We start from the raw sequence: 20,520 nt of genomic DNA on the forward strand, positions 1-20,520 counted from the left end.
CAAACTCGGCCATATGTATATATTTATGCTTGATCTTTATTTTCAGTTCCCTTCAGTGAGAGAATGGTTAATTTTGAGATAACTGTTGGGATTCCATTGTTGATAAAGGCAATATTATTTGGTATATAGAATTGTTGTTGTTGTTGGAAAGAAAATCAACTACCGTCTATCAACTAGTAGTCATACTACTAGTACATTATCATATACGGTGTTAGAAGATGACATAAGTTATGAGAAGCGGTCATCGAAATAAGTGGAAGCTGAAATGCAAGGATTGATAATGTAATAGGATAATGACTGACAATATATAAAATGACAATAAAAGCATATACAGAATTATGTAGAATTACGAGTTCCAGTTATTGGATTCCTATATCCTCGAGGAAAACTTCTAGTATATCTACATACCTAATATTATTGCCTTATTAAAAAATGGAATCCCAACAATTACATCAGAATCCACACTTATCTCAGAAGACTTCTCAGAAATTACGCTCTCATTTTTATGTGTTTTAACGATTGAGCAAACGCTATAGTAATGTTTAATACTTAATGCTAATTTCTTTAGTTCTATTTTTTTTAATTTCCATAAATAATTCAATAAGAGATTTCGGCCACTTTACGCATACAGTCTGTCAAACATGCTTCTATAATCCTTAACTTAATGGGTGCATTGCCCTTAACAAAAAGATGAAAAGGGTTAGATTAATCCTTCTTTATACAACTTACATACGGTTACAGAAATAGAGTAAACTGAAGATCAGTTAGGTGAACGATGTTACATTCTTTCAACAGGAGTTAAACCCAACAAACGCATACCGTTATATAAGACTTGTCTTGCAGCACCATATAGGGCCAAACGAGCAGTAGCCAATTCTTCAGTTTGACCAGCAACCCATAATACATCATAACAAGAAGAAACTTGGTGAGTCAATTTGAATAAATACGTGACTACGGTTGTTGGTTCATGAGTTTTGATGGCATTTCTCAAAACGTCAGGGTATTGGCCAAGCAATCTAATCAATAATATAGCTGCTGGTTCTTTTAATAATGAAAAATCTGCATTTATCCATTTGTCTTGGGTAATACCGGAAGCATTTCTTTCAACAGATCTTAGTCTTGAGTGAGCATATTGAAGGTATGGGCCAGTATCACCTTCAAATGAAAGCATTCTCTCCCATTTAAATTCGTAGTTGTTGATACGTTTACCTTGCATATCTTGGATCATGACGGCAGAGATACCAACTAAATCAGCAACTTCTTCTGGATTTTCAATTTGAGCGTATTTGTTTTCGTTTTTTTTCATAACTTCGTGCATTTTTTCCTTGGTTTCCTCTAAAATGTTATCCAAGAACACAACAGTACCCTTTCTAGTTGACATTCCTTGAACCATACCAAAATTAACATGTTGTAGATCTTTGGCCCATTCAAAACCCATTTGTTTCAAAATTTCGAAGAATTGAGCAGCGTGCAAATCTTGTTGAGAAGCAATGACATAAATCATTTTATCGAAATGATACTTCTCATAACGATCCATGGCAGCACCAACATCTCTGGTCAAATATAATGTAGTACCATCCGATTTTTGGACAATAGCCTTGCCCAATTTCTTGTTAAATTTTGTTAAGTCAATTAATACGGCACCTTTATCCTCATGTGTCAAACCTTTTTCCTTAAAAATTTCGATGGCCTTTAGCATGGATTCTTTGGAAACTTGGGATTCACCAGAGTAGACGTCGTATTTGATGTTCAAACGTGCATATGTGTCGATGTATTTTTCGATAGAAAATTCACGGAACCTCTTCCAAATTTTTAAAGCGTCCTCATCGCCATCCTCCATTCTTTTGAAATATTCACGGGCCTTTCCATTCGTTGATTCTTCTAATGGAACACTATCACCTTCTTCCTCGATGTCCTTGTTGATACGAACATAAACGTCATATAGATGGTGAATTGGATCTTTCACTAAAGCCTCTTCATTACCGTACCTTTCGAAGCCAACAGCTAAAAGACCAAATTGTTTGCCCCAGTCGCCCAAGTAGTTCATCCTCATAACTTCCCAGCCTAATTTTTCATAAAGGTTGGCCAAAAACCCACCAATAATAGTGGATCTTAAATGGCCAGCATGGAATGGCTTCGCAATATTTGGAGACGAAAATTCAATTATAACTTTTTTGTTCTCAACCAACTTGCAAGATCCATATTCCTCCTTTCTGATTAAGATATCCGGGATAACAAGCTTTGCTAAAAACTGGGGGTTGAAGAAAAACTGGATGAATGGACCATTAGCTTCAACTTTTTCTAAGAAGTCACCACATGGAAATTTTTCAGCCCACTCAACAGCTAAATCCTTTGGGTTAGCACCTTTGATTCTCAATCTTGGAACAGGAATTAGCAGATCACCTCTATCCATAGTGTTTGTCCATTCCAAAGCTGGAAAAATAAGGGAGGTATCGACGCCAGATATCTTGCTTAGTTCTTGAGAAATGTAGTTTCTCATCAAATCCACAATATTTACATCAGGATGGGAGTCCTTGGCAACAGCAGGTTCCGCGATTGATAGTTTTTTTAGTTGAGAAATCATGTTTTCTGTGCTAGCCATTTTGCAGAAAAAAGTAGTTATTGAGTCTCTCTGAGTAAACAAAATTTACATCGTTCAAAAATTCATTTCTTAATCATAAATGATATTAATTCTAACAGATAAATAGAAAGTGCAACTAAAAATTTTTTTCGCTTCGCGTCATCAAAAGTTATTTTTTTCATCTCAAGAAGAGAAGTATACGGCAGAAAGAGATAGCAGGCAGACTCATGAGACAACTCTTGAAACTTAGGACCCCCTCAATGAAATTCTTCACACTTCAAAAAACGTTTTTCTGACACATATACCTTGATCAGACTAATTTGTTATACACTTTTCACAAACTGAGAGATATAAATAAATAAGTCGAACTGTGATTAAGTAAACAACTGTCTTTTCTCTACGTTGCGTTTCTCCATTGGGTTTTTCTTGCCCTTCCTTCAATAACAAATAGTCAAAAGCTTGAGAATTAAACTGTATTAGCTTTATATATATATATATATATATATATTAAAAGAAGTAGTTACTTTTTAAGATATCATTAAAATTATATATCAGAATTAGAGTGCACTTTAAATGCACAAGTATTAGAACAGAGTCGTAAATTAATAAGGATGATCGCAAAATCATTTGGTGCTGAACATTCTCTTGTATAGAGGCTTGTCATCGTGAGTCATTTCTTCAGCATCGTAGTTGGCACCTCTTCTGGATGGTGGAACCCATGAAGCAGATTTCCATGGTAGAACACCTTCTTCCCACATGGTGTTCACTTCTTCCAAAGTTAAGCCCTTGGTTTCTGGAACAACCAATAAAACGTAGAAATACATGAAGACCAAACAGCCCATGAAAACATAACCGTAGTAGAAGTTGATGGCACCGGTAATAAATGGAGTGAAGAAACCAATCAAGAAACCCCAGATCCAGTTACAAGCTTGAGCAATAGACATACACTTGGACTTAACTCTCAATGGGAAAGTTTCAGAGTTGACGACAAAAGGAATTGGAGCCCATGTGGTAGCAAAACAGAAAATGTAGAAACATGCGAAGCAAATCATACAGTTACCAGCACCTTTAGAAGATGGTTGGCTTTGACCATTTGGCCATAATCTAGTAACACCCACAGATGCATAAACAACCATACAAGCTGTCATAGAAGCAGCACCCCATAATAGACAGGTACGACGACCATATTTATCAACAACGTAAATACCAACAAAAGTGGAAGCAAAATTAACGATACCCAACACAATAGATGTTTCGAAAGAATCACTCAAACCAACGGCCTTGAAAATAGTAGTACCATAGTAGAAGAAATAGTTGTCACCAGTCAATTGTTGTAGAGATTGAATCATAGCACCCATAATCAAACGTTGGAAAATCTTGTTCTTAGTAGCGAATAATTCACCCCAGGAAGCATTACCTGCCAATTTCTCGGCTTCAATACCAGCTAAGACAGCTTCGACTTCAGCAAGAACAGATGGATCATCAATAGCAACTTTATTAGAAACAGCAATAGAACGCTTGGCCTCCTCGATCTTACCGACTTCAGCCAAGTAACGTGGAGATTCTGGAACGAAGGTCATACCACCAATCATAAACAAAGCCCAGGCAAAACCTAAACCTAATGGAACTCTCCATTGGACAGAGTTGGAGTATGTCTTGGTACCATAGTTGGTACAGTAACCCAAGAAAATACCAGCAGTAATCATCAATTGGTAACAGGCGACCAAAGTACCTCTCAAATGCTTTGGAGAAACTTCAGAAATCAACATAGGAGATAAAACGGCAATACCACCAACACCTAGACCGGAAATGATTCTACCGATGAAATATTGGTACCATTTGTTGATAGATGCAATTTGAATAATAATACCGATAATGTAAATAACAACAACAACAATCAAACCCATCTTACGACCGTACATATCACCTAACTTTGCCAAAATGATACCACCGATGGCACAACCAATGTTGAAAATAGCGACAATTAAACCAGTTCTAACCTTAGACAAATAATAGGTTCCATCCTTATGTTGCATACCGAACCTTCTGATGAAATCGCTTTGATTGACGAAACCAGAAATGGTACCAGTATCCCAACCGAAAACGAAACCACCGAAGGCAATCATGATACACATAATAGAAACGGTAACGTAAGCAGAGGCGGGTCTTTTTGGGATCTCAACAACCGGCTCTTGGTTTTCATCTTCACCGTATTCCTTCAGTTCGTCTCTTTCGGCTTTGTTTGATGGAGTAGATAGTACCGAATGGGAGGCTGAATCAACAGCAGAGAGATGCTCTGCCGGAGTTTGCTCTGCAATTGCAGCGTCTTGTGACATTTCTTAATTAAATTTTAAAAACTTTTTGTTTTTTTTTTGTTCTTTGTTCTTGGAATAGACAAGTTGAGCTTGTTTGTTCTTAATGGCCTCTTATATTTGGGATAGTATAACAGAACGAATGAGTTAGAACATTGTGAACTAGCAGCACTTTTCGTCTCTATTTATACATTTTTTTTAATGAAGTATATCTTGTACTTCCCCCTTCTCATTCTTTCAGTTACCAACAAGCAGTAGGGGGAGTCTCGAGCGATGGTGGGATCTTTTCTTGCAAAGACTTTTTTGCCAATTAATTTTTCCTTTCTGCGTTTGACTAATTATTCAACACAAGCAATTATAAAACACGGATCACAGAATCAATCGCAGGAGCTCGAAGATGTTCCTATGAGAAGATGTGGTTTAAACAAAAGTCATCCCCTGGAGGAAATTTTTTGCGTTGCCTGTTTGGAAAAATTTTTCAGAGAGAGTTACTGCCTCCACGTGGATTTCTTAGAAGTGAGCCCATTCTTCCACTAGTTGTTCCTTTGAAAAAGTAAGATTTCCTACCCCGCAGAGATACGTGCATACTATTCACTTTCACGGGGTAAAAAAGACAACACGCCAAGTTTTACCGTAGCAGCCTCTGACGGAGCCGTATGGAATAATCCTGGAAAAATGTAGCGGAGAAACGGCTCTGTCTGCGGCTTTGTTAAAGAAAGATGCCGGATGAGACTCTTTTTGTGACGGAAAAATTTTTGCTGCCTTATTTCCTTCAAAATTTGTCCACACAAGTTCCCCAAAAAGGGGCCGTTAAAATCTAGGCCTCATTAAGAGTGCTAAAAAAGCACTCTTGCGATGTTCTACTGAGGCTGCATTTTACTTTTCAGTACGGCATATTTTCCATACCGGTTTTTTAGCTATACTTAGATAAAAATAGTTATTGAGACAATTTTTAAGGTGATAATAGCGGTGACAGAGCTCAATTGGAAGTCAGCACCTAGCAAACTCATTCGATGTAAGCAAGAAGAAGTTTACTTGAATAATACCCAATACAATTGCAGTTTCATGTTTATTTAAAAATTCTGCTCGTCGAATAGTTGTGATTCCATATTCAAGATGCAGTATAGTAAATTTACCTCCCGTTTAGGGGACTCTTTTTCCTGAGCAAAACTAGAGCTAAGTAATACATGACATTCAAAGTTATTTCACATTTCCCTTAAACCAACAATAGAAAAATCTTTTCTTTTTGATGGAAAATTCATAGGTACTCTGTTGTTTTTACTCGTTTTCGGCAAAAAACATCCAGTGCTAAGAGCCATGAATAGGTGATTCGACCAGTCGACATGTTGTGAAAAAAGCACGATAGGAATGAACATTAGCGTTCCTGTCAATCTAAAATAAATAAATTATACTTTCTAGGACATTTTTTCCTCTACTGTAAATTTAACGTAGAGGCCGTTCATGTTGCAGATGGATCCCGGGGAAACTTGAGAGTGTATGCAAAAAAATTCCGAAGACGGAAACAAATGAATGTAGCCTTGGAGAGCCCCGGATTTAATCTCCACAAGGCAACTTCCCCCTGCTACAAGTCGTGGAAAGAAACGGATAAAAAGAAAACAGTACCTTCTTTCTCCGCTTTTTTCAGTCAGCAGAAGGAGAATCAAACTGCTACAGTCATTTCTAAGTCTTCAAGTAGTATTTTCCAGCAAGAAACATCAGGAACAACTACCATCCCACACTTTCATGTTCCTGTTACTAAGCTTATTACAGCTTATATGTTACCAAGACCAATGACCGGTTGTTTGCTTTTCTTTTCCGGTTAGTACTGTCCTAACTTCTCGAGCCTCTAGAAAACAAAAGAACGATAAAATATTTGTAGTTAATTAAGAGCCGTTGTTAATTATTCGCTCAGCGGCAAAAAAAAAACCGGCAAACTAACCTGTAGAGTAGTTTGTTTCTATGAAATTATTTGCCTGTTTCATGTAGTTATTTTTCTTATTCATGTGGAGTTACAGTTTCCTAAAAAAGACAGTAAATGAATAAGACATCTATCGTGGTATTGTTCAAGTCTTACTGCCAGTTAAAAATGGTCTAGTAAAAATCAAAACCGTTGAGGATGTCGTTCTGACAAATCACTCCTTCAGAAACATCCAGTGGCAGTTTCTTTTGGTTCTTGACAGTCAAGGAGTTTACTATTGACTATCGAGACTGGGATCTGAATAAATTTCATTAGCCAACATACAATCTGAAAAATAATAATAACACCGAATTCTCGCCGTTCCTTTACTTGTTCAAGTTACTATTGTCCTAGAACACTTAATGCAGCGATACAAAAGTGAGTGAGCCCATGAGCTAGAAAGAAAATCAAGCATTTTTTTTTATATGTATTCGGTATTCTTTTTTTTCTAAAGAAGCAGGCGTATGTCAATCGGACTGCATTATTTAGCCATCTATTGTCAAAGTACTGTTGTGGGTAACTAGAAACCAAAAAAAAAAAAAAAATATATAAAAGAAATACGCTTGGTGCGTTTGATCAATTACTTTGCTAATTAAATTAACCAGTCTGTTTGCACGAGGTGACCAGAAAACTCTGGTTAAATTTTGACATTTGTTTATCCAATACATCATTTTGAAGTTGATCTGAGCGTCAAAGTTCCAAGAATTAGTATAAACAATAGAATCTTTTTTATTATTAGAATTCTTTTCAAGTCAGCCTTCTCATTTTTGAACTGTAATTAATGTAGAGGACCGTTGAGGTTTATTCAATCAATTGACAAGAAGAATTGTATCCTTTTTTCTGTTCATCGGCTGTAATTGATTTTTCTTAAATGTCAGCGCCTTTCCCATCATTAAACTTTTTTTGGGATTTCTCAAAACTAGGAAAAGAAAACAAATTAATAAAAATTATAAAATTATAATAATGCTATAAATCTATTGGCAATAGAATATTGCCCTATAAAATAAATCATCGTAAGGTTCATTAAAAATATAAATCAAAATTAGAGTGCATTTCAAATGCACAAATATTAAAACAGAGTCGTAAATTAATAGAAATGATCGCAAAATCATTTGGTGCCGAAAATTCTCTTGTATAGAGGCTTGTCATCGTGAATCATTTCTTCAGCATCGTAGTTGGCACCTCTTCTGGATGGTGGAACCCATGAAGCAGATTTCCATGGTAGAACACCTTCTTCCCACATGGTGTTCACTTCTTCCAAAGTTAAGCCCTTGGTTTCTGGAACAACCAATAAAACGTAGAAGAACATGAAGACCAAACAGCCCATGAAAACATAACCGTAGTAGAAGTTGATGGCACCGGTAATAAATGGAGTGAAGAAACCAATCAAGAAACCCCACAACCAGTTAGCAGCAGTGGCAATAGACATAGCTTTAGATTTGACTCTCAATGGGAAAGTTTCAGAGACAACGACATAAGGAATTGGAGCCCATGTGGTAGCAAAACAGAAAATGTAGAAACATGCGAAGCAAATCATACAGTTACCAGCACCTTTAGAAGATGGTTGGCTTTGACCATTTGGCCATAATCTAGTAACACCCACAGATGCATAAACAACCATACAAGCTGTCATAGAAGCAGCACCCCATAATAGACAGGTACGACGACCATATTTATCAACAACGTAAATACCAACAAAAGTGGAAGCAAAATTAACGATACCCAACACAATAGATGTTTCGAAAGAATCACTCAAACCAACGGCCTTGAAAATAGTAGTACCATAGTAGAAGAAATAGTTGTCACCAGTCAATTGTTGTAGAGATTGAATCATAGCACCCATAATCAGACGTTGGAGAACCTTCGTCTTGGTACTAAATAATTCACCCCATGATGCAGTACCTGCCAGTTTCTCGGCTTCAACACCAGCTAAGACAGCTTCGACTTCAGCAAGAACAGATGGATCATCAATAGCAACTTTATTAGAAACAGCAATAGAACGCTTGGCCTCCTCGATCTTACCGACTTCAGCCAAGTAACGTGGAGATTCTGGAACGAAGGTCATACCACCAATCATAAACAAAGCCCAGGCAAAACCTAAACCTAATGGAACTCTCCATTGGACAGAGTTGGAGTATGTCTTGGTACCATAGTTGGTACAGTAACCCAAGAAAATACCAGCAGTAATCATCAATTGGTAACAGGCGACCAAAGTACCTCTCAAATGCTTTGGAGAAACTTCAGAAATCAACATAGGAGATAAAACGGCAATACCACCAACACCTAGACCGGAAATGATTCTACCGATGAAATATTGGTACCATTTGTTGATAGATGCAATTTGAATAATAATACCGATGATGTAAATAACAACAACAACAATCAAACCCATCTTACGACCGTACATATCACCCAGCTTGGATAGAATGATACCACCAATGGCACAACCAATGTTGAAAATAGAGACAATTAAACCAGTTCTAACCTTAGACAAATAGAAAGTACCGTCATGGTGCTTCATACCGAATCTTCTGATGAAATCAGTTTGGTTGACGAAACCGGAAATGGTACCAGTATCCCAACCGAAAACGAAACCACCGAAGGCAATCATGATACACATAATAGAAACGGTAACGTAAGCAGAGGCGGGTCTTTTTGGGATCTCAACAACAGGTTCGTGTTCCTCATTCTCTCCATAAGCTTTTAGTTCATCATTATCAGCCTTGTTGGTTGGAGTAGATAGCACCGAATTAGAGGCCGAATCGACGGGAGAGAGATGTTCCACAGGAGTTTGCTCTGCAATTGCAGCGTCTTGTGACATCCTTAAATTAAAATTAGGTAAACTTTTGTTTTGTTTTTTTTATTCTTTGTTTTTAGAAAAGACAAGTTGAGCTTGTTTGTTCTTATTGGTGTTTTATTACGAACAAGCCAAATTCAAGCAGAGAAAGCGAACTACAAATAGGTATAAGATCCTTTCTCGACCGCCTTTTATAGGTTTCCATGATCTCCCAATTGAGCTTCCTATTGTTTGCGAAATAGTATCTAAGCACCAATCTGCAACTTATGCTAGATTTTTTCAAAATAGGCACGAGGGCATCTGCACAAATCTCAACGTACCGTGAGCGAAAAAATGGGATTGATTCAAGGAACATTCCTAAAACCACCTACAGCTCTTTCTCTGCAAAGTTCCACTAGTTTCTCCTTTTTTTCCAGTACTTTTAGGAAAAAACCGGTTCTCGATGCCGGGGCCCCACCATGTACCTGCACATTTTTGTGGGGTAGACGTGGATAAAACGGATGTTCGTTGCCTGCAAAGGCTTTTTTGGTACGGCGCCCTTCTGGCAAGGAAAAATAGTTCGAGTGGTGAAGCTCGCTTTCGTAGCCCCTTGGGGGTAAGCATATGAAGCCTATTTGTCTTGGCGTCGCACACAGGAACAACGTACTTCATTTTTTGTCTCAAGCTGCTTATCACACCACATGTCACACTCGTGCACGTTCTCACTTCTTTGTCCTGCAGAGTTATTCCTTTGTGCCTCGGAAAGCACGGGCTAGTGCACTTCAATCATCCCTTGAGAGTTCCCAAATCCCTGCACAGGGATGAGCATGTGAACCCGTAGTTGTAGCTACGGGTGCTTGTTGGGCTTAGTTTCGGAATTTCTTTCTGTGGCTGCTATGTGTGCTGCTTATTTTCTTCCTTACCCCTTTTTCCATAAAAGGAATAGTGCTTGGCCGTTGTCCCGTTTTCCTGTTCAAAAGCATGGAACAGTTCTTCTAAGAACACCAGTCGAAATGTGTTAGTGACTAAGCTAAGTTTCATTCCGTTGCGAAGCCATTCTAAACTTAAGAACTTTAAAACGCGAAGGGGGCTAAACATTGAATTTTCTATATCATAAATGGAAAGAAAGTATTTGTTGCTTTATCAAGAAAAGAAAACATGAAGAAGAAGAAAAAATGTCCAGGACAAAAATTCCATCCCCTTTGTAAGGAAAACTTTTGGAAACTTTCGAAGCTTGAAAAAAGCCAGGCTCGACGTTAAGGTTTCCTGCTTGAGTTTCGTGTGATATTGATCACGCTCTTTTTTAGTGACGGACAAGTTTACTTCGCTGCTTTTTACTCTAGTATGGATCTCTTTAGGTAGTACAGTTTACATAGACATACATTCTTACCATTTTTGCCACCGTTTACGATGACGGAAAGTTTTTATATTCTATCCGGCTTTTGCCGATGTTGCGAAGTAGGTAATAGCAGAAAAAAAATTCTATTCACAAACTGGCGACAAAAACTTCAGGAAACCAAAAAATGCTAAAATTTACTTGATATCACGTACCAATGTTTTTTATTAACTGTATCAGAGAATTATATATATATAAAGTCATAAAATCTTGTGTATTCTTTATCATTATTAACTAGCACATCGAATTTAAAATACACCTTTATTCAGCACTAAAGTTCAGTGTGAAATTATTTCTTACCGAACATTTTCTTGTAAAATGGTTGGTCATCATGCATCAATGCGTCAGCATCGTAATCAACGCCTCTTCTGGAAGTTGGTACCCATGAAGCGGACTTCCATGGTAGAACACCTTCAGCGTACATGTCATTAACTTCTTCCAAAGTCAAACCCTTGGTTTCTGGAACAAAGAAGAAAACGTAGAAATAGGCGAAAACCATACAGCCCATGAAAACATAACCGTAGTAGAAGTTGATGGCACCGGTAATAAATGGAGTGAAGAAACCAATCAAGAAACCCCAGATCCAGTTAGCAGCAGTGGCAATAGACATAGCCTTAGACTTAATTCTCAATGGGAAAGTTTCAGAGATGACAACATAAGCAATTGGAGCCCATGTGGTAGCGAAACAGAAAATGTAGAAACATGCGAAGCAAATCATACAGTTACCAGCACCCTTGGATGAACCGTTACCTTGACCGTTTGGCCACAATCTAGTAACACCAACAGAAGCGTAGACGACATAACAGCAGACCATACCAATAGCACCCCATAGCAAACAGTTACGACGCCCGAAACGATCGACTGTGTACAAGGAACAACAAGTAGAGAAGAGATTCACGATACCGAAAACGATAGAAGTTTCAAAGGAATCACTCATACCAACAGCGTTGAAAACAGTGGTACCATAGTAGAAGAAATAGTTATCACCAGTCAATTGTTGTAGAGATTGAATCATGATACCCATCATAGTACGTTTAAACATAGCAGGCTTACCAGTGAATAATTCACCCCATGATGCTGAACCAGCAGCTTTAGCTTCTTCAACACTAGCCTCAATGACTTCTAATTCTTGTTGGATGAATGGATGGTCTGGAGCAACCTTATTAACCTTGGATAGAGAGGCTCTTGCTTGATCGATTTGACCAGCTTCAACCAAATAACGTGGAGATTCTGGAACGAAAGTCATACCACCAATCATAAACAAAGCCCATGCGAAACATAAACCTAATGGAACTCTCCATTGGACAGAGTTAGAATAATTCTTGGTACCGAAGTTAGTACAGTAACCCAAGAAAATACCTAAGGTAATCATCAATTGGTAACAAGAGACTAAGGTACCTCTCATTTCCTTAGGAGCGACTTCAGAAATCAACATAGGAGATAAAACGGCAATACCACCAACACCTAGACCGGAAATGATTCTACCGATGAAATATTGGTACCATTTGTTGATAGATGCAATTTGAATAATAATACCGATGATGTAAATAACAACAACAACAATCAAACCCATCTTACGACCGTACATATCACCCAGCTTGGATAGAATGATACCACCAATGGCACAACCAATGTTGAAAATAGAGACAATTAAACCAGTTCTAACCTTAGACAAATAGAAAGTACCGTCATGGTGCTTCATACCGAATCTTCTGACAAAATCAGTTTGAGCAACGAAACCAGAAATGGTACCAGTATCCCAACCGAAAACGAAACCACCGAAGGCGACCATAACACAACAGATGGAGACGGTGACATAAGCACCTTTACCAGTGTTTGGGTTGGTAAACACTTGGTTGGCCTCATCTTGGAAATCATCTTGAACACCTTTTTCTTCGGGCATGTTCATTACCTGGGAGCTGTTTGAAGGCAGCTCAGTATTTGAATTTTCACTTGATTTTTGTGGAGATATTAAATCTGGAGTTGAATTCATGATTGTTTAACTCAGATATAAGTTTTGTTTATGGTTTTTATTTCTTCTGTAAAAGAAGTAACGAAACATATGGAGTATTCAATCAAAAGAGAAGAACAGCACCAGTATTTATATGCAACTCTGGAATGGAAAAAACTTTGACTTTTCTTCTGTTCTGGAGAAATTCTCTGGGGATATGGTCCCCAGATTTTTTGGGTGGGCCCCCAACATCCCCCATCGTTACTGAGTTGTTTCTTTCTCTAGAAGGTCGTTGTACAGTGATTATCATGGCGGTCAGTACAATGACCTCCGGAAATACTAACATCGGGGAAAGCGGAAAATCTGGAAAAATTCTCTACGATGTTTTCTGTGTGATAATCCGCGACCGAGAGTTTTACCGAGTCCGCGGAACGAGATATTCCGTGTTTATTGCGGTATTATATGAGCCGGACGAAACCGGAAAAACTACGTGACAGGAACGATGACTGGGCAGCAGACCAAACTGGAAGAATATAGCTAAGAAAACGCGCACGGAACAAAAACGCTCCCGGAATTTCTCCGTGAGCAATCCTACTAGGGGATAATCATAGGATCCCGCTAATAAGCTATCTATACTAAAGACCAACCAAATGAAAGAAGATGCAAACGAGCTAGAATGTTCCACAAATAGCTCATCTTGTAACCATTTTTCCCTCTTATTTTGTTCCCTCCTTCAGATCATCTCGAGAAAATGAAACCTACCTGCAATGAAAACCAAAAAAATATTTTCTTCGTTAATATTGCTTGTTTGATTCTTATACGAATTCTGCTTGTTAATTATCATCAGACTTCACATTTTGTTAACACACGCTCTTGTCTAGCAGTATTTTCGCCAGCTTCGAAACAGTGACCAAAAAAAAAATTTCAGCTGTAGAACTTTCAGGCACATTTTCGCTGATAAACTAGATCTTTTTCGAAATTACACCGCCATTCAATATATCGGTATAAAATTTTGCCGAAAAACCACAAATTAGCCGCACAGTTATTTGGGCAGCATCGCAGTAAAGTAAGGATGCAGATTAGATATGAAAGTTGAGCATCACAGTTCTTACAATTGTTTCCTAATGCTGGCTTGGATATTGCCTTCATCCCGCACAAGAGCGGGCTCGCTCCGCACGAGGAAAATGAAGAGTTAAAACAGCATCAAATTCTAGATTTGGAGGGTGGAGAACAATTAGTAAAGTGTTCTTCATATACTTCTATGTTCTCCGAACGATCTTTCAAAGTAATAAAAAAGTGCTCTTTCTTGGTTGACTAAGACGTATGAGCATCGCTATAGACAGTTACCCTAGCTAAGATATTTAGTACTTTATAGCCTTTTTGTATGTCTTTTCTCAACTTTTCTTGACAAAGAGACGTACTAATGTTTGCTTCGGACTCTTTCAAATTCCATTTTCCTTCTTTCCTTAATTTGTTGCAAAAACATAAAACAAGACAAAACGTAAACATATAATGTTAAGAAAGCTCATGGCAAAATTACATGGGTCCGTTTCCATGACCTTATAAAGAAAGCAAGAAGACAGACTGCATTACCTATCAGCATACATAAAACTAAATCAAAGAAAGTAACAAGCTAGGCGAGGGTAATTTCGAACCACATTGAAAATCAAGATACTATTCACGGTGCTTATACAGTCATGTTTAACCATATATATATATATAACATATGTAATGTAAGGCTTTTTCACGTTGCGATTGGATTTACGAATTCAAATATGCATTTTGCTATAACATTTTTTCACCTTTGTTCTCCGCACATCGGTTTTCTTTCATGCGCTTTTCCTAAATTGCTCTTAAATAAACGCTTCCGATTGTCAGCAGCCGTAGAAAATCAATAACCCCTTACTTCCAAAAATAGACATCGTACTCTTGAGGTGCTTAGCTTACTTAAGCAGTAGCATCCTTATGTGGCGTTTTTTAATGAGCTCCGCAAGAATTGCGGTAATTTTTACTTGAGGCGTTTAGAACACTTTGAATATACCATAGAGGCTTTATTAACCAAGCAAATTGTTAGTACTAAGTTTCATCAAACCTGGTGTAGAGTTGATACCTCCAGCCCGATATACATTGAACCCTCTTCAAACACTGCATTGTGCATGTATGTATTCGGATTGAGAGGTTCTTGACGCTGTTTTTGTTTGATTGACAAAGGTCGTCAAGGTTATGCCTTCGCTTCCGCCCACAAACCTCATCCACTTGCTTAGGCTATAATACATTATATATATATATGTATATATATATGTATACATACATATGATAAGAGATGAATTAAAGGACAACTGCTTACTCAAGGTCATATTTTGTTTACCATGGTCATTCTTCTGCATCACTTTCATCTTCAAACTATATTTTTGATTATATGACACAGAAATCAAAAGAGGGTATAACAGTAACTTAATTATTATAATTATTAAACTTTGCAACATTAGATTTTCAAATTAAATCAAAAATAAGGAAGAACGTACAAGTGTTTCCCATTTTTGCTCATGCTTCATTGTAAGATTCTTCACTTATTACATCCGATTCAGAAATGAAGGTTACTTCTGTCCAAGATACACCGTGAACTTTCTCACCACCATTTATTTGTAAAGTAGAGTTCTTTGGGTCAGCATACTGGTAAATGAATGGCTTAGTACCGGCAACACCAGAGACAATATTCTTAACGAAGCTTGGAATTTCGCCCATCACATCAATTCTTTCGACTAAGTTATCCAATGGGCCTTCCACAACAGCGTTAATCTTATACTCTTCCGCAACGTTTTTATATTCTTCTTCCTCTTCCTCTTCCTCTTCCTCCTCCTTCTCATCCTCTGCTTTTTCATCTTGGTTAGCGCTGTCCCCCGACTCTAATTGTTCATCCTTGATTTTAGTATTGATACCTTTGAAGGTGACTTTGATGTCTTTTGGAACTTTCCAACCTACAGAATCAATCTCTGCATTTAAGTGTTCAACAGTGTTGTCAGTTGTCACTGCTAAAATTTCCTTATCGTCGGTGATTATACCAGCAGAAATTTTAGTGTTGGCGTATGATTTTGGTGTGGTAAATTCCATCAATACCGCAGAGTACTTTTCTGAATGAAAAAACATGAAGTTCCATGCCTTAGCTGCGTGATGAGGCTTCATGCCTTGAAAAGCCATTATAAAGGTAGAAATTGCAGGATCTTCTTCCTTAAAGATAATAGTACGGTCTTCATAGACAACCTCAAGGTCCTCACTGTCACTTTCCTCTTCACTGTCACTTTCTTCCTCACTGCCAGACTCCTCTTCAGAATCACTAGATTCTTCTTCATCATCATTATCATCCTCATCGGCTGTGCTTTCTTGATCATCAGATTCTGAAATGACTTCTTTCTTAACTTTGATAGTACCGTGACAAGCATTTCTTGGCCAGAAAACGTGTCTCATGCTACCCCAAGGTTCATCGATGTTATTACCATAATAAGTGGCAGGATCATCGCCAACCTTAGCTCCAGGTGTTAATCTTCTAATATGTAAGTCAATGACAGATAAATCGCAAACACTGGATTGAATGTGATAGCTTTCACCGTCTTCACTCAATTCAACAGAAAGATTATCAGCGTAAAAATTTGCATCTTTGATGTAAAAATTTTCCAACTTGGTAGACGTCCAGATATTCAAATCATCTGGGTTCTTCGAATCAAAAATTCTGAAGGTAAATTGAGATGCAGTATGCAAACCAATTATGTTCGAGTGAATAATCTGAGCAAAACCAAAAATACCAGTTTTCAAGTCACTGAAATAAAAAGTAACTGTTTCAACGTTTGTGTGGTCAGGAGCTTGCCAAAAGAAATCTTCACGAGTGGTTGCTCTGTAAGGCTGCCTATTTTTTACCCTATCAGCAACACTATGAATGTAATCTTTCCCGTATTCAGGTTCAGCCATACCGGTGACTGCAGAAATCCCACCTTTTATCCACTTCAACATTCTATTATACTATGGAAAAGCTTAATTTCTCTTTTTTTTTTTCGATTCGATGCAATAAGTGATTGAATCTTCTCGACCTTCTATGAAGTTCAATTTACCAAACAAAAATTTAGAAGATTTTTGTCAACAACGTCTATCTATATATAACAAACGAAATGCCGTGTTGTCGAGAATCGCAAGGAGTAACCGTCTAGAATATGTCCGAGTTTGTTTCAATCATCCAGCTGTCATTTCGGTTTTGTTTTCTCCCACTCATCGCAAGTTTGCCTCCTCAACAACAAAAAAACAGCGAAAAAAAAGCGGTAATAAACAGGCCCTAATAACTCGTGAACAGTGATAATATTATGCCGGATTTTTGCTTAGGTCTTCCAAGAACGATAGATATCATTAGGCGCAGGTTAGAAAAAGTATGGTTGAAGGAAATGAAAAGTGCCATAATTGTGATTAGATTAAAGAATCGATCACTGATTTGTTGTAATAGCTGATCGAATCGATAATAGTCTTGAATTCCGAAGTTTTCCTGCATCATGCTTCGCTTTACTTGTGTTCGCGCTATAAGAAAGTACTCTAGCAGGCATGCATTGGAACATTTGAAAGAAGGTGCTCCACTGAAAGGGCTCTTTTCTGTTGACGGATTACAGAAGGCATGGTTTGATCGAGTAAAATATCTCGATGCCCAATTAAACAATTGTACAAATGAGGCGCAACAGAAACCCTTAGAAACACTCATCCATGAAAATTCGAAATCTGCCTCTAAGAAACACGTTATGAACTACGCATCGTCACTGTACAGCTTGAGATTTAGCATGTCGTCACTTCAAGGATGTGCCAGGACTCCCCCAGAGGAATGCGCCAAGCTGGGCCCAGAAGCGTTACTTCAGACCCCAGATTTCCATAAAACAACAAGCAACGAACCATTGACCACTGGCAACAAACTGTTACAAGAAGCTTTAATTTCCTCATTTGGTTCTCTGGTGGAATTTAAAACGCTTCTAATAAACTCGAACCTTGCATTAGCAGGCGACGGGTTTACGTGGCTAGTTGCAAGACGGCAGCTCGATAAACGCACCAGCCACAATGATATGGCAAATAGTGACATTGAATATGATAAACTATTTATTCTGAATACTTATAATGCTGGAACTCCTTTCAACTTTTCTACTTCTGGAATAATGAATGAGCTCAATAACCAATACACTAATTTAGAAAAACAACGAGCCAAGGAAGCAGGGAAAGTTGATGGTTCCGATGTGGCTGCCAAGCACACTAGGACCAAGTTTATTTATGAAACACAACAGAAAGGATTTTCGGGAAAAGAGGTTTCATACATTCCATTGTTAGCCATTGATGCGTCCCCTAAGACGTGGTTAACTGATTATGGTGTATTCGGGAAACGTGAATATTTAGAGAGAATATGGGATTCCATAGAATGGAGGATAGTGGAATCAAGACTACCTCAACGCACTAAAATCCAAGCATTCAACACTTTGTGAATAAAACCGGCAATGAGAGCTCACACCTTTTTTTGATATAAGTTGATAGTCTCTGTAAATATATAAAATCAAACTACTCGTAATGTGTATATATAACATGGTCTCTAAGTTATTTTGTTCCTGCCTCTTTTCTTGTTCCGAATTTAGTTGTTCCTGTTTTCTGATCCTTATATGGAAGTGTAAAACGTCAACATGTGGCTCTAGTTTTTGTTTTGATACCTCCTTTCCCTCTTTTAGGTTTTATCTACTGACTTTTCCTTCCTACTTTTAAACTTTTAACTCTGTTAAGTAATTTACTACCCGTCGATTTCTTTTTCATGTTGGACTCATTGTAGCGCACGCCCAAATAAATGTCTTCTTCGTCCTGATTATCGCCGTTATGGTCGTCGAAGCCTGCGGCATAATTGGATTGGTGAGCTCTGTTGGAGGAGTTCACAGTTTTTGACCTCCTAACACTTTCGTTATTATGGCTAACATCATAGCTGTCTCTGCTCAAACTCAAATTTCTTCTAACACCTGTCATGGGGGCATTACTATCACTGGATCCTCCAAGGCCTAATCGTTGAGAAAGGGACTTGTTTCTTTGTAGGCCACCATTACGATTATGGTATGAGTGTGATTTTATATCGTTTCTAATAGCTGCTGAGGAAGCAGGTGCTCCATCCAAAAAAGTACTGGAGCCTAAACCTGCAGTAATAGGCCCATGAACCAATTCTGTCTTATTTTTAGCGTCCATTTGTTGAACGTTACCTATGTTTGCTTTTATTGCATCTTGCGTATCACCGCCTCTCCTCAGAATCTGCGGACTGTATTGATATATATCAGAATCATCTATATCATCTCTTCCAAAAACTTCATCCAACGCAGACTTTTTAGTTGAAGCGCCGCCGATAGTACTATTTGGACCATCTGCCGGAAAAGCTAAAACAGGTGCAGCTTTGTTATTTTTATTTCTATGGGGTGTTACTGCATCGAAAGGACCGTCATGATGAAATGAACCGCCGAACAACCCAGTTACATCTAATTTATCAATAGTATCGACATTCTTAGGTATAATAACTTTACTCTTTCTCTTTCCCTTCTTCGAAGGAGTTGAAGAGGAGGAAGCTTCACGGTGATGATGTGATGAAGATCTACGTGGAACGTGTGTGCCGCTGTTACTATGTTCACGATGAGAAGAAGAGCGAGAACTTTTTTCCTTTGGATAAGCTTTCCTTGACCCATCAGTAGAAGTGATCTCTTCATATGAAGGTGGCAAATCAGTGTTTCCTTGTTTCTTACTTGTTGCATTTGCGTCACTTTCCTCCAGATATCTTTGCCTTAATTGCTCTTTTTCTTCTTTAGCGGTAGGATGATGTTTACTTTTGGAAGGTGGTGGAGGGGATCTTACAATATCATTTGTGGAACTCACATCGTCGAGAAATGGATTCTTTGAGGAAATAGCCCTTGAAGATGGTGATAAACTACCAGTACTAAAGCTCTCCAGACCGGCATAAGCACCTTGCTGATCAGCATTTCGTTGCCGTTCACCCTCGGGAATACTTGGAAATGATAATTGTGAGGATGTTCTAGTGTCTAATTGCGGCATGTCAAATGAATTGGTACATATTTGGTTTCTCGCCCATTCTTGGAATTGGGAATCATTTTTATATTGATTAATACTCGAATCAATTGCGGCATTTCTGAAAGGGTTATTGACAGAAAATGGTCTACTAGATCCACTACTACTTCTATTCTCCATGCTGAATATTGGGTATGTGTCAAATATCTAACAAAGGCAACTGTTAGCAATAGTCTAATGCAATCTTTGCTGTATCTGTAATTAAATAGTTGGAATTTATGATAGAATGAGATTACGTGTTCAATGAGATAGGTTCACAAAACACTTGAATTCCTCCAAAAAAACTAATGCAGAGGGCAAGCCAAGCTGAATATACGATGGATTTTAAGCACGATAAGAATACAACTTAAGAGTTCTTCAAGAATTACCTGCCAAGGAAGGTTGTCTTCATGCCCAGTAAATAACCTATCGCCAGTCACCATGATCTG

The 20,520-nt window shown here is 38.0% G+C and overlaps 7 protein-coding genes across 7 annotated transcripts; 1 reads left to right on the plus strand and 6 right to left on the minus strand.

Annotated features, from left to right (window-relative positions):
• Positions 1-778: 778 nt before the first annotated feature.
• Positions 779-2,602, minus strand: SMKI04G5420 (arginine--tRNA ligase; the record flags this gene model as incomplete). The annotated part of the gene is made up of 1 exon (XM_056221536.1): positions 779-2,602. One exon carries the CDS (start codon positions 2,600-2,602, stop codon positions 779-781), a length of 1,824 nt encoding a protein of 607 aa, XP_056081317.1.
• A 602-nt stretch (positions 2,603-3,204) lies between these two features.
• On the minus strand, positions 3,205-4,917 carry SMKI04G5430 (sugar porter family MFS transporter; the record flags this gene model as incomplete). The annotated part of the gene is made up of 1 exon (XM_056221537.1): positions 3,205-4,917. One exon carries the CDS (start codon positions 4,915-4,917, stop codon positions 3,205-3,207), a length of 1,713 nt encoding a protein of 570 aa, XP_056081318.1.
• A 3,041-nt stretch (positions 4,918-7,958) lies between these two features.
• SMKI04G5440 (sugar porter family MFS transporter) lies at positions 7,959-9,671 on the minus strand (the record flags this gene model as incomplete). Its single annotated transcript, XM_056221538.1, has 1 exon — positions 7,959-9,671. The coding sequence occupies one exon, from the start codon at positions 9,669-9,671 to the stop codon at positions 7,959-7,961; it is 1,713 nt and encodes a 570-aa protein (XP_056081319.1).
• A 1,640-nt stretch (positions 9,672-11,311) lies between these two features.
• Positions 11,312-13,015, minus strand: HXT3 (hexose transporter HXT3; the record flags this gene model as incomplete). The annotated part of the gene is made up of 1 exon (XM_056221539.1): positions 11,312-13,015. The coding sequence occupies one exon, from the start codon at positions 13,013-13,015 to the stop codon at positions 11,312-11,314; it is 1,704 nt and encodes a 567-aa protein (XP_056081320.1).
• A 2,502-nt stretch (positions 13,016-15,517) lies between these two features.
• Positions 15,518-16,978, minus strand: SVF1 (Svf1p; the record flags this gene model as incomplete). Its single annotated transcript, XM_056221540.1, has 1 exon — positions 15,518-16,978. The coding sequence occupies one exon, from the start codon at positions 16,976-16,978 to the stop codon at positions 15,518-15,520; it is 1,461 nt and encodes a 486-aa protein (XP_056081321.1).
• Positions 16,979-17,505: 527 nt separating this feature from the next.
• On the plus strand, positions 17,506-18,471 carry MRP1 (mitochondrial 37S ribosomal protein mS43; the record flags this gene model as incomplete). Its single annotated transcript, XM_056221541.1, has 1 exon — positions 17,506-18,471. One exon carries the CDS (start codon positions 17,506-17,508, stop codon positions 18,469-18,471), a length of 966 nt encoding a protein of 321 aa, XP_056081322.1.
• Positions 18,472-18,715: 244 nt separating this feature from the next.
• Positions 18,716-20,212, minus strand: PAL1 (Pal1p; the record flags this gene model as incomplete). The annotated part of the gene is made up of 1 exon (XM_056221543.1): positions 18,716-20,212. The coding sequence occupies one exon, from the start codon at positions 20,210-20,212 to the stop codon at positions 18,716-18,718; it is 1,497 nt and encodes a 498-aa protein (XP_056081323.1).
• Between the last annotated feature and the right edge of the window lie 308 nt (positions 20,213-20,520).

This window comes from Saccharomyces mikatae, assembly GCF_947241705.1.
Source record: "Saccharomyces mikatae IFO 1815 strain IFO1815 genome assembly, chromosome: 4".
Taxonomy (NCBI): Eukaryota; Fungi; Ascomycota; class Saccharomycetes; order Saccharomycetales; family Saccharomycetaceae; genus Saccharomyces; species Saccharomyces mikatae.